We start from the raw sequence: 12,615 nt of genomic DNA on the forward strand, positions 1-12,615 counted from the left end.
GGAGTATTATTCAAGTCATTGGAGAGAGACCTGAACTCCCATGCTTCTCATTCCAAGATGAGAGTGCTACATACCAACCCAAACTGATAAATTGAACAACAGACAGATAAGGGATGATCATCATGTGATTTATTTTCCATGGTTTGCATTCTAAGAGGATTTAAAATGTGGAAGTCCAGTTTCAAAGTGCATTGAGCTAAGCCTGATATTGCTGAATTCAGGTTAAAACAGACGTATGTTTCTTTAAATCGGAACCCTCCCAAATGACGAGTTGCTCTGAGGCCTGACACAATCCTTGAATATCATTTCTTTGGCAGAGACTGAAGAGGAAGATTCTAATAAAGGGGAAGAAACTGCAGAACGCTGGGTCCACGCCGGAACAGTTGGAAGAAATCGCAGATGAATATGATGAAGAGAATGTGAAAAATGATAAGAAAAGCAAAAAGGTAAAGGGGTAGTGAGGTACAGGTAACATTAAGGTGTGGGGGAGGTGAATGATGTCTGCCCTCACGTACAGCGACATGATGAGAGCTTAGAGCAACGGAAGGAGAATTTTTAGACCTTAAATTTTGACTATAAGACCATAAAGCATAGGAGCAGAAATTTGGCCATTCAGCCCATTGAGCCTGCTCCGCCAATCCATCAAGGCTGATCTGTTTTTCAATTCCAGTCTCTGGTTTCCTCCCCGTAACCTTGATCCCCTTGACAATCAGGAACCAATCTATCTCCGTGTGAAATATAGATTAGATTAAATTCCCTACCATGTGGAAACAGGCCCTTTGGCCCAACTAGTCCACACCAACCCTCTGAAGAGTAACCCACCCAGACCCATTCCCTCTAACTAACACACCTAACTCTATGGGGTAAAAACAAGGATTGCAGATGCTGGAAACCAGACTCTAGATTAGAGTGGTGCTGGAAAAGCACAGCAGGTCAGGCAGCATCCGAGGAGCAGAAAAATCAACATTTCGGGCAAAAGCCCTTCATCAGAAATAGAGCTTTATTCCTGATGAAGGGCTTTTGCGCAAAATGTCGATTTTCCTACTCTTTGGATGCTGCCTGACCTGCTGTCCTTTTCCAGCACCACTCTAATCTAGACACCTAACTCTACGGGCAATTTAGCATGGCTAATTCACCTAACCTGCACATCTTCGGACTCTGGGAGAAAACTGGAGCAAACCCACACAGACACGGGGAGAATGTTCAAACTCCACACAGACAGTTGTCCAAGGCTGGAATCGAACCCAGGTCCCTAGCACTGAGGCAGCAGTGCTAACCACTGAGCCACCGTGCTGCCCCAAAATACTCAGTGACCTGTCCTCCACTGCCTTCTGTGGCAGTGAATTCCATAGATTCACCACACTCTGGCTGAAGCAGTTTCTCCTGATCTCAATTCAAAAAGGTGCTCCCTTTACTTAGGTTGTTGCTGTGAAGTTTATAAACCATGTGGTCTTTGTATAGTAGGGTCTGTAGTGTTGGTTTGGGTCTTGGCTCGGTGACTGGAGAATGATGAAGAGTACGGGTTCAGTTCCTGTCCTTCCTGTGTTAGTTCATGCAGTCCTAACGCCTCAATCACTCAAGTTGTACATTGTCAATTGTTGCTGTCTTGAAAGAAAACTGACATTTTATCTTATCTAACAGTGAAATTCCCACAGAACGTTGAGGGCAAAAGAGCCTGCTTGATTGACACTTCATCTACCACTATCAAGTTTAGCTCTCTGTATCACTAACACACAGTAGTTGCAGTATGTACCTTCTACAAGATGCACTGCAGCAACTCAGCAAGGCTCCTTAAACAGTACCTTCCAAGCTGTGGCTTCTATCAGTGATTTGGATAAGAGCAGCAGATATGTGGGAACTCCACCTGCAACAAGGCATAGCCAGCTGGCTCTGTTCAATGAAGGCGGGCTCACCTGGTGATTAGAATCTTCTATCCGAGCCATCCTGTCTCTGAGAAAGAGGGAGAATTTGCACATGGTACAGGGCTCCTTCGGTTTTCTGTGAGAATCCCAAAATATTCTTTCAGGAAAACAAATGCACCCCACCCAATTCAGAGAGATCCCAGGTCACCAGACGCTGTTGCTTTATGTGCCTGTGGATAAATATTGGGATGTTTTGCCTGGGACTAGGCTGTTGGTGCAGGTTGGGACACTATTCCCAATGCCAGATTGCGGAATAGTTAGATGCAAAGGGTCCCACCTGAAACGTCGATTCTCCTGCCCCTTGGATGCTGCCTGACCTGCTGTGCTCTTCCAGGGCCACTCTTTATCAACTCTGACTCTGCAGCGTCTGCAGTCCTCACTTTCTCCGAGTGACTACACTGGTCCTCAAATTAGCCTTTTATACAGTAGGCCTCGACTTATGAACTTAATCCGTTCTGGGACCCGGTTCGCAAACCGAATCAATTCTCCCGTTGTTTGGATATTCAAAGCGCGCGTAGCAAAGCAGAACAATGACAATGAAACCCACAGGCGTTTTGCATTTGTACCTTAGTTCGTACCTTGAATTTCGTACGTACGTTGAAGCAAAATTTTATGTACAATCCTGTTCGTAAACCGATTTGTTCGTGAACGGGTCATTCGTATGTCGAGGCGCTACTGTATTGTGTTCCCAATTCTCTTTATTTTCCTCCTGTTTTTTGGTTTTGTTCTGAGGATATTTTCCAGACCCATGCAAGTTGAGTTCCACCAGGAAACTTCTCAATCTATTTGGGATAGCTGGTCTTTTGGGTTTTGCTCCATTTTACGCTGGGAGTACAATTAGAGTCATAGAGATGTACAGCACGGAAACAGACCCTTCGGCTCAACTTGTCCTTGCCGACCAAATATCCCAACCTAATCTAGTCCCATTTGCCTGTCCATATCCCTCCAAACCCTTCCTTATTCATATACCCATCCAGATGCCTTTTAAATGTTACAAATGCCACCACTTCCTCTGGCAGCTCATTCCATACACGTACCACCCTCTGTGTGAAAACGTTGCCTCTGAGATTTCTTTTATATCTTTTCCCGCTCACTATAAACCTTTGCCCTCTATTTTTAGATGCCTCACCCCAGGGAAGAGACCTGGCCTATTTATCCTATCCATATCCCCTCATGATTTTATAAACCTCTATAAGGTCACCCTCCACCTCCAGGGAAAACAGCCCCAGCCTGTTCAGCCTTTCCCTTGGAGAACAGTTTTTAGCATTTACTCAAACTTCAGTCTCTCCACTAAATCGTTTCTCGCCCCCCCCCCCGCCCCATCCCAAACCAACAATCTTTCAACAAACATCCACAGAATCATAGAATCCCTACAGGCAGATGGACGCCATTCTGCCCATCGAGTCTGCACCAACCCTCCGAAGAGTAACCCACACAGATCCACTCCATCCCCATAACCCTGTATTAGCCATGGCCATTCCACTCTAATCTTGGGGCTGTGGGAGGAAACCGGAGCACCCGGAGGAAACCGCACACAGACACGGGGAGAATATGCAAACACCACAAAGACAGTTGCCCGAGGCTGGAATCGAACCTGGGTCCCTGGCACTGAGGCAGTAGTGCTCACCACTCTGCTGCCCCAGAAGGGTAAAAGACCAAACTGCCAGATGAATGCCTACTCCCCTTGGACCCACAGGAATATTTGAAACTGACCTCACCAAGACTTCCTTTGCTCTTTGCTGTGGATGGTATGTTTGATTTGCCTAACCACCCTGTCCTAAAATGGCTATTATAGTTCTAAATGTACCAGAGCTGTGATTGGCTGTAAAGAACATTCCACCCACATGAACCTTGGCTGCCCACTCAGAAGAGTGCTGTGGTTCTCGGCTGGACAGGTGTGGCCTCTGGAGCTTGGACAGCAGCTAGGGTTACTGTGCTCTCTCCATGAGACAGAGGACTATGTGGACAGGACATTTATGGAGGGGACCACACCACAGATTAGAAGTATGTAGGCAGCCAGAGTGTATGTGTGACTGTTGGATGGTTTGAGAGAACCAGGCAGGCAGTGCGGGGATCCTCCCAAGTGCTTGCTGATTGGTATTCCAGTTTGGAGACTAGTTCCTCAAGCAGAGTGTAGTTGAATCAGTGGGGAGGGGCACCAGGGCCAATTCCACTGACTGGGGATGGAGGGAGAAGGATCAATGTGTAGTAATGAAGGGGGGATTCCATTGTTAGGGGATCAGACAGGCATCTCTTTGGCCATCAGTGTGACTCCAGGACAGTATGTTACCGCCCTGATACAGGATGTTGCTAAACAACTGCAAGACATTCTTCTGGGGAAAGGTGATGAGCTCACACTAGCACCAGTGACTTAGCTAGGAAAGGGATAAGTTCCTAGAAGCAAACTTCAGGGAGCTAATTAGGAGTCAGAAAGGCAGGCATTCCCAGATTACTCCCGATTCTACATTTTTGTGAGCATAGAAATAGGAAGCTTGAGTGGTTGAACACATTGGCTGGAAAACTGGTGTAGGAGGGTAGGAATCAGAAACATTTGGAGACTATAGGACCTGTACAAGGCGGGTGGTCTGCACTTGAACAGACCCAGGATACATCTGCCTGCAGGGCGATTTCGTGCTGCTGCTGCTGCTGCTACTCTGAAGGGATGAAACTAGATTGATAAAGGGGAAGGGAACCTGAGGACAAATTTGGAGCGGGGAGTGGAATGCAGAAACTTGAATGAGTGATTCTGAAAGACAGAGGAAGTGGATATTGAAAAATGTACAGCACAGAAAATTACCTGTCTTAAAATGTGTGTGGATATAATAAATGCAAGGAGTATAGCAAGTAAAGCCAATGAGTTGAGAGTACAGGTAGATGCACAGCAGCATGGTATTGCTGCTATTGTTAGAATTTAGCTTAAAGTGGGGCAAGGAGAGCAGTTTCATAGATGTAGGTTTGCCGGCTGAGCTGGAAGGTTTATTTTCATCACCCTACTAGGTAACATCTTCAGTGGGCCTCTAGGTGAAGCTCAGTGAGCAAACCTACATCCAGAACCTTCACCTGGGCTACAAATCTTCTCAAAACTTACCAGAGTAGTTCCATCTCTGGATGTAGTTTTTTGGCAGGTTAGAAAACAAGTTGGGGAGTAGCATTACTGGTAAAATAGTCAACCATATCTGTAGCAGGGATGTCATACCAACTGAAGCACGGAATGAGGCTGTACGGATTGAGCTCAGAAACCAGTCATCCTGCTGGGCGTGTGTTAAATAGTGGAGAGAGTTAAAAGTGCAAATAGGTAGATTTTTGAGTGTGAAAACAATAGGACAATAATGTTGGGGGACTTGATTAGCCAAAATATTGACTGGGACATAAACAGTGTGAAAGGCAAATAAGAGCCTTGAATTCAAGAGAACATCTGTAAGCTAGCACATAACAAGCCAAACAAGAGAAGCAAGACTCTGGACACAGTCGTAGAAAGGTAAGCTGGGCAGGTGAATGAAGTGGCAATGGATGTTCATTTTGGAGATAGTGATCATAATGCAGTTAGATTCAGTATCATAATGGAAAGGGCGAAGGTTGCAGCAGGAGTAAGAGTTCTAATTTTGGGGGAGGAGGGGCAAAGTTTACAAAGCTGAGAAATTATTTGGTAAAAGTCAACTATTTAAAGCAACTGGAAGGAAATACTGTGGATGATTTCAAAGTGAGATTCGACCAGCACAGTGCAGGAGGTCCTGATAAATAAGAGGGGTGATACTGCAGAATCTAGAGTTTCATGGTTGTCAGAAACATACAGGGTGAAATAAAGCAGAAAAATACAGCTTATGACCATCTCAAAATAAGTAACATTTTAGGAAGTTGGACTATGGACTTTACACGAGTAAAGTGAAAAAAGAATTTAGAGAAGCAAAGAAAGGACATGTGAAAAGATTAAAAGTTCTGTTTTATTAGATCATCAGGAGCAAGAGGATTATACAGGAAAGAGATGTACAGTAAAGGGTGTGTGCTGGGAAATCTTCAAAGTGAGCCCTTTGTGTCTGTCTTCACAAAGGAGAGCAAGACATCGGCATTCCGGTTAAAGAACAGGAATGTTAAATGTTACACAAAATAAACATAATAAGAAGAATGGTAGAGGCTGGAATGTGGAGGATATTTAAAAGCTATACAGATGAACACCTGAAAAGCCACAGCATATATGGTTATGGTAAAAACAATGACTGCAAATGCTGGAAACCAGAGTCTAGATTAGAGTGGTGCTGGAAAAGCACAGCAGGTCAGGCAGCATCCAAGGAGCAGGAAGATTGACGTTTCGGGCAAAAGCCCTTCATCAGGAATAGAGGCAGGGAGCCTCCAGGATGGAGAGATAAATGAACTAATTTATCTCTCCACCCTGCAGGCACTCTGCCTCTATTCCTGATGAAGGGCTTTTGCCCGAAACGTCAATCCTCCTGCTCCTCGGATGCTGCCTGACCTGCTGTGCTTTTCCAGCACCACTCTAATCAGGATTGACCACCTTGAAGGTGGATAAATCACTCTGATCCAGATGAATTTATCCGAGGCTGTTTAACTGAAGCCAGGGAGGAAATAGCAGATGATTTGAAGATCATTTTTCAATCCTCTTTGGCTACAGGTAAGGTACCAAAGGATTGGAAGTCTGCAAACATTGTAACTTTATCCAAAAAGGATACAAGAATTTGGATAAATAATTATAAGTCGATCAGTCTGACCTCAATGATGGGCAAATTACTGCAACCAATATTGTGAGATAGGATTAACTGTTACATAGAAACATGGAACATAGAAGAATACAGCGCAGTCCAGGCCCTTTGGCCCTCGATGTTGCGCCGATCCAAGCCCACCTAACCTACTAGCCCACTATCCTCCATATGCCTATCCAATACCCATTTAAATGCCCATAAAGAGGGAGAGTCCACCACTGCTACTGGCAGGGCATTCCATGAACTCACGACTCGCTGAGTAAAGAATCTACCCCTAATATCTGTCCTATACCTACCACCCCTTAATTTAAAGCTATGCCCCCTCGTAATAGCTGACTTGGAGAAGCACAGTTTAATCAGGGATAGTCATCATTATTTTGGGAAGGAAAGCTTGTATCTTACTAACTTAATGCAATGAATGTTGTCTATACAGAGTGTGGGAAAGCATTTGATAAGGTCCCATATGGTAGACTGTGGAGAAGAAAATATAGGATACATGACTAGGGGAACGATCAATTAGCAGGGGTAAGGATTTTCAGGTGATTTGGAGAGAATTAGAGAGAGTATGTTAAACAATGTCTTCACCCAGAGGGTAGCTGAAAGAATGAGAGGGGGCTTCTTCCCTCTGATATTCACCCAGAGGGTTGCTGGATATCTATAATTCACTGGCCACAATCTGGTGGTTCAGACAGAAACTCAACTCATTTAAAAGCAATCTGGATCTGCCCCAACGCGATGTAATCTGCGAGGCTATGGACCAGATGCTGGTAAGTGGGAATGGACATGATGGGCTGAATAGCCTCTCTCTGTGGTATAACACTTCTATAGGTCAGTAAGGTTTCACTTGTTCACCAGTGGAATCGTACAGTCTTGTGTAGAATTGCTGACTCTGGGTGAAACAGCAGAGACAATCTCTTCCAGTTGACAGAGTTTGACTGACAAAACTCCGAGATTGGAACGCTAGGGAACACCTTAATTCAGGGCTGGGCAATGGGAGTTGGGGGTGGGATGTTGGTGAAAGCACATGCTCTTCAAATCATGTCCATATTTTCATTTCTGTATCATTGACTGGGTCACAACTTGTAAACATTAGGTTACCACAGAGAAACAGGCCATTTGGGTCCAATGGTGTGTAGTAATATTTAAATTTCCCATCAGACGCCCTTAATGTTGAGTAACCTTGCCCTTGAGATAGTCTTCTATTCCTTTCTCTGTTGTTGTTTTATTCTAGGAGAAAGTGAGGACTACAGATGCTGGAGATCAGAGTCGAGAGTGTGGTGCTTGAAAAGCACAGCTGGTCAGGCAGCATCCGAGGAGCAGGAGAATCAACATTTTGGGGATTAGCCCTTGATGAGGAATGAGGGGCTGATGAAGGGCTTATGCACAAAACGTTGATTTTCCTGCTCCTCTGATGCTGCCTGACCTGCTGTGCTTTTCCAGCACCACACTCTTATTCTATCACTGAATGTGGGCAAGGTGAGAATTTGTCACCCATTTCTAATTCCTTTTGAACTGAATGTTTTGCTGTGCCATTTCAGACAGCAGTTGAGAAGCAATCACATTGCTGTGGGTCTGGAGTCACATGGAGGCCAGACCAGCTAAGAACAGTAGCTTTCCTCCCCTATAGGATATTAGTGAACCAGATGAGTTTTACGTCAGTTAATGTTGAATTATTGGTAACTCTTGCTGAAACTAGCAGAAAGAGACAACTCCCCAAAATATATTAATTTGTTAATGAAGTTAATTAACTAAATTCCACCAGCCGCTATTATGGGACTTGAAACCAGATCATTAAGCTGGGCATCTGGGGAACTAGACTAACCATGCTGAGAAGCCAAATACTGCAGATGCTGGAAATCTAAAATAAAGAGAAAAATGCTGGAGAAACTCAGCAGGTCTTGCAGCATCTGTGGAGAGAGAAACAGAGTTGGGTCCAATGTAATTCTTCTTTGGAACTGTATCTCTGTCTTCCCAGCATCCAGCTTCCTGTTGAATACAGTTGTACAATTAATCTCAACCACTCCCTGTGCCACATTCTCACAAGCTTTCTCTGACTTCCCCATTGGAATGCTCAGCGACTCTCTAATACTGCTGGCCCCTGTTGTTCTTGATTCTCCACACGTCTGGTCACTACTCCAGTGAACTTTCTTTTTGGTTTTTCAGAAACTGACCAGTGAGCTTTCGGACTTGGTGATTTACTGCCAAAGCACTCACTTCCAGAGCTTAGAGCAGACTTGGAGCAAGCAAGCAGCCCACGAAACATCCTCATTCTCTGAAACCAAGGCCAAGAAACTGATTGCTGAGAATGGTGAGCCCTCCTGTCTCACTTTCTGGGGTGAACTAGTAAACCCCCCTGTTACATTTTTCAACGGGGTCATTGGGAGCTGTCGACATGTCAGCAGCTAGGTATAAATATTATAGTCAGCTGCTCCGGAACACAGCAGTGGTTAAAGGATTATGGATGGGAGTCAAATTTCAGAGTTGCCTAACTTTAAATTGAAAGGTGGGTTTGAGAGTGTTCCAGCCACTGCAGCAGGTTGAGGAACTGGGCTGCAGATGATTGAAGTGTGAGTTATCCTCATGCAGAACCCCTTTCAGTAGCTCAATTCCTCTGTCTCTTCCTCATGGCGCGTGATGTTTCGGTGGTTAGCACTGCTGTCTTGCAGCACCAGGGACCCAGGTTCGATTCCAGCCTCGGGCGACTGTGCAAACTCACACAGACGTTGTCCCCATGTCTGCGTGGGTTTCCTCCAGGTGCTCTGGATTCCTTCCACAATCCAAAGATGTGCAGGTTAGGATAGATTGGCTGTGGGAAATGCAGGGCTATAGGGTAGTGGGGATGTGGCTCTGGGTGGGATGCTCTTTGGAGAGTCAGTGTGGACTCGATGGGCCGAATGGCTTGCTCCCACACTGTGGGGATACAATGATTCTGAGTGATTAGGGAATAATGATCATATTAACCTGCCATGGATCCCCTCAGCGGCTTTGCCCCTGTGGACTGAGTTGTGTTTGATGTTTGTTTGTTGTCCAACTCTCAAAGAATGATAAACTAAACATTGGATCGATTTCTTTGAGGAAATATTCCAGGATTCCTCAGCAGGTAGAGGTGCCATAAAGCACCACAACAGACATGGACAGCTGGTACTCCCTCACACAATGCCGTGGTAGCTGGTGACATGCTCTATGTCCTGGGTAATGAACACATTCTCTTCAAAGTGATGGTGAAACAGGCTTGATGTAAAGTAGCACACTGGAGGAGGGAGTAGTGGGGAGCCTATTACCTGCTCCATCCAGTGCAGATATACAGATGGCCTGGGCAGTACCAGAGAGTGAGTCATACAACACCCTCTGGGTAACCAGCCAAACAGCAGCAGTACTATCCAACCAAGCACCAAATGTTCATGGAAAATGGCACTTAGCACAGGGAGAGGTTACAGAGAAGAGAAAACATTTGTGTTGACAAAACCAGGAAGGGTCTCCCAAAAACTCTAGCTTTGTTTGGAGTTACAGCAGTAGCCATGGAGTTTCTGAAATCCACAAGGGTGTCCCCCAATTGTAATTGAGGGGTGGGTGTTTTTTGTTTGGGTGTTTCTGACCGGCGATGTGCCAACTTCCCTAAGCCCTTGGACTTAGTTCTTCTGTCAGGGCTAATTCATGCTTTTTTCTCACTAGTCCCCAGGATAAGATGTTTATTTTCAGAACCGCACATCAAAAGTTTGGTCAGGAATCCGGCTCAGAACCTAGACATCCCAGAGAGTGTCTTTCTCTATCTTTATGGGTTTTGCCTTAGAATCATGGAGCTGTACAGCAGGGAAATAGACCCTTCAATCCAACTTGTCCACGCTGACCAGATATCCTGAATTAACCTAGTCCTATTTTCCAGCATTTGGCCCATATCCCTCCAAACCTTTCCTATTCACATACCATCCAGATGCCTTTTAAATGCTGTAACTGTACCAGCCTCCAAAACCTCTTCTGGCAGCTCATTCCATACACGCACCACCCTCTGTGTGGAAAAAGTTGCCCCTTAGGCCCCTTTCAAATCTTTCCCCTCTCGCCCTAAACCTATGTCCTCTAGGTTTAGACTCCCCCACCCCAGGGAAAAGACCTTGTCTACATACCATATCCATGCCCCTCATGATTTTATAAACCTCTACAAGGTCACCCTCAGCCTCCGACGTTCCAGGGGAAAATAGCCCCAGTCTATTCAGCCTCTCCCTAAAGCTCAAATCCTCCAACCTTGGCAACATCTTTGTAAGTATTTTCTGACTTTTTTCAAGTTTCACAACATCCTTGCGATAAGAAGGTAGAATTGCACACAACATTCCAAAAGTGGCTGAACCAATGTCCTGCGCAGCTGTAATATGACCTCCTACCTCCTATACTCAATGCTCTAACCAATAAAGGAAACCATACCAAATGCCTTCTCTGCTATCCTATCTACCTGCGACTCCACTTTCTAGGAGCTATGAACCTGCACTCCAAGGTCTCTTTGTTCAGCAACACCCCCCAGGACCGTGTCATTACATGCATAAGTCCTGCCTGATTTGCCTTCCGAACAGTTGGTGGAGTAAAACAGCACGAAGCAAATGGAGTTAACCTCCCCACTCCCCATCCATGGCTCTATCTGCCTGACCTGTCTGCTTCTGCAACTCCCTCATCAGTTCATCTCTGCCACCTCTCACACCCAATACCTTCCATGAGATTTCTCTTTCTGATCTGTCCGCCATTGTTTACTGAGAGAAACTTGGGCCAGTTAAGCAGGTTAAATTAGCAGCATCTGTAGAGAGAGAAGCAGAGTAATGTTTCAAGTCCAATTCTTCTTTGGAACAGTACCTCTGTCTTCCCAACACCCAGCTTCCTGTTAAATACAGTTGTACAATTATTCTCAACCACAAGCTTTCTCTGAATTCCCCATTGAATGCTCAGTGACTGTCTTATACTGCTAGCCCCTGCTATTCTTGATCCTCCACACGTCTGGTCAATACTCCAGTGAACTTTCTTCTTGTTATTGTAAAAACTGATGGAGTCTGCTGTTGGATTTGGGGATTTACTGCTAAAGCACTGACTTCCAGAGTGACCCCTGCTCCCAAATTGCAGTTTGAACAAACATCATAGCTGGGAGTCATGTCAGAAAGTCAATCTAATAATTAAAGCTGCAGAATCTGCATTAGTCACACTTCCCCACAATGCTGTATTTGTGAGGAACTGTGCCAGGTCTCACAAGCTGAAGCTATTCCATAATTCAGGATGATAACCAGTTTGTCTTGCCCAATGAGTATCTAAGAATTGTTTGGATGTCCTTCTCCTTTCAGGGCCCAGTTTTGTCCTTCACAACACATTACAGCTGTCCAAGGTTTATCCATTGGGTTCGAGGATACATTCTTCCAACTTCAATCCTCAGGAGATGTGGAATGGAGGCTGTCGCTTGGTAAGAGGCTCTTGCATTTGCCAGGTCATTCACCTGTATTGTAGAATCTCAGAACAGTTACAGTACTGAAGGAAGTCTTTTGGCCCATTTTCTCTGTGCTTGGTCCTCTCTCGCCATCACTCTCTCGCCATCACTCTCTCGCCATCACTCTCTCGCCATCACTCTCTCGCCATCACTCTCTCGCCATCACTCTCTCGCCATCTCGCCATCACTCTCTCGCCATCACTCTCTCTCGCCATCACTCTCTCTCGCCATCACTCTCTCTCGCCATCACTCTCTCTCGCCATCACTCTCTCTCGCCATCTCTCTCTCTCGCCATCTCTCTCTCTCGCCATCTCTCTCTCTCGCCATCTCTCTCTCTCGCCATCTCTCTCTCTCGCCATCTCTCTCTCTCGCCATCTCTCTCTCTCGCCATCTCTCTCTCTCGCCATCTCTCTCTCTCGCCATCTCTCTCTCTCGCCATCTCTCTCTCTCGCCATCTCTCTCTCTCGCCATCTCTCTCTCTCGCCCTCTCTCTCTCTCGCCCTCTCTCTCTCTCGCCCTCTCT

General features: G+C 45.6%; 1 protein-coding gene across 1 annotated transcript in view; it reads left to right on the top strand.

The window, feature by feature from the left end:
• The window catches only part of LOC122558121 (1-phosphatidylinositol 4,5-bisphosphate phosphodiesterase delta-3-like), a 116,868-nt gene that overhangs the window by 56,729 nt on the left and 47,524 nt on the right, over positions 1-12,615 (top strand). The window contains exons 9-11 of the mRNA XM_087977975.1: positions 318-446; positions 8,801-8,945; positions 11,953-12,068. Coding sequence (XP_087834101.1) covers positions 318-446; positions 8,801-8,945; positions 11,953-12,068 — 390 coding nt within the window. The remainder of the gene's footprint in view (positions 1-317; positions 447-8,800; positions 8,946-11,952; positions 12,069-12,615) is intronic.

The sequence above is a fragment of the Chiloscyllium plagiosum genome, unplaced genomic scaffold, assembly GCF_037043375.1.
Source record: "Chiloscyllium plagiosum isolate Xiang-an unplaced genomic scaffold, Cpla_swu_hap1 HiC_scaffold_32, whole genome shotgun sequence".
Classification (NCBI taxonomy): domain Eukaryota; kingdom Metazoa; phylum Chordata; class Chondrichthyes; order Orectolobiformes; family Hemiscylliidae; genus Chiloscyllium; species Chiloscyllium plagiosum.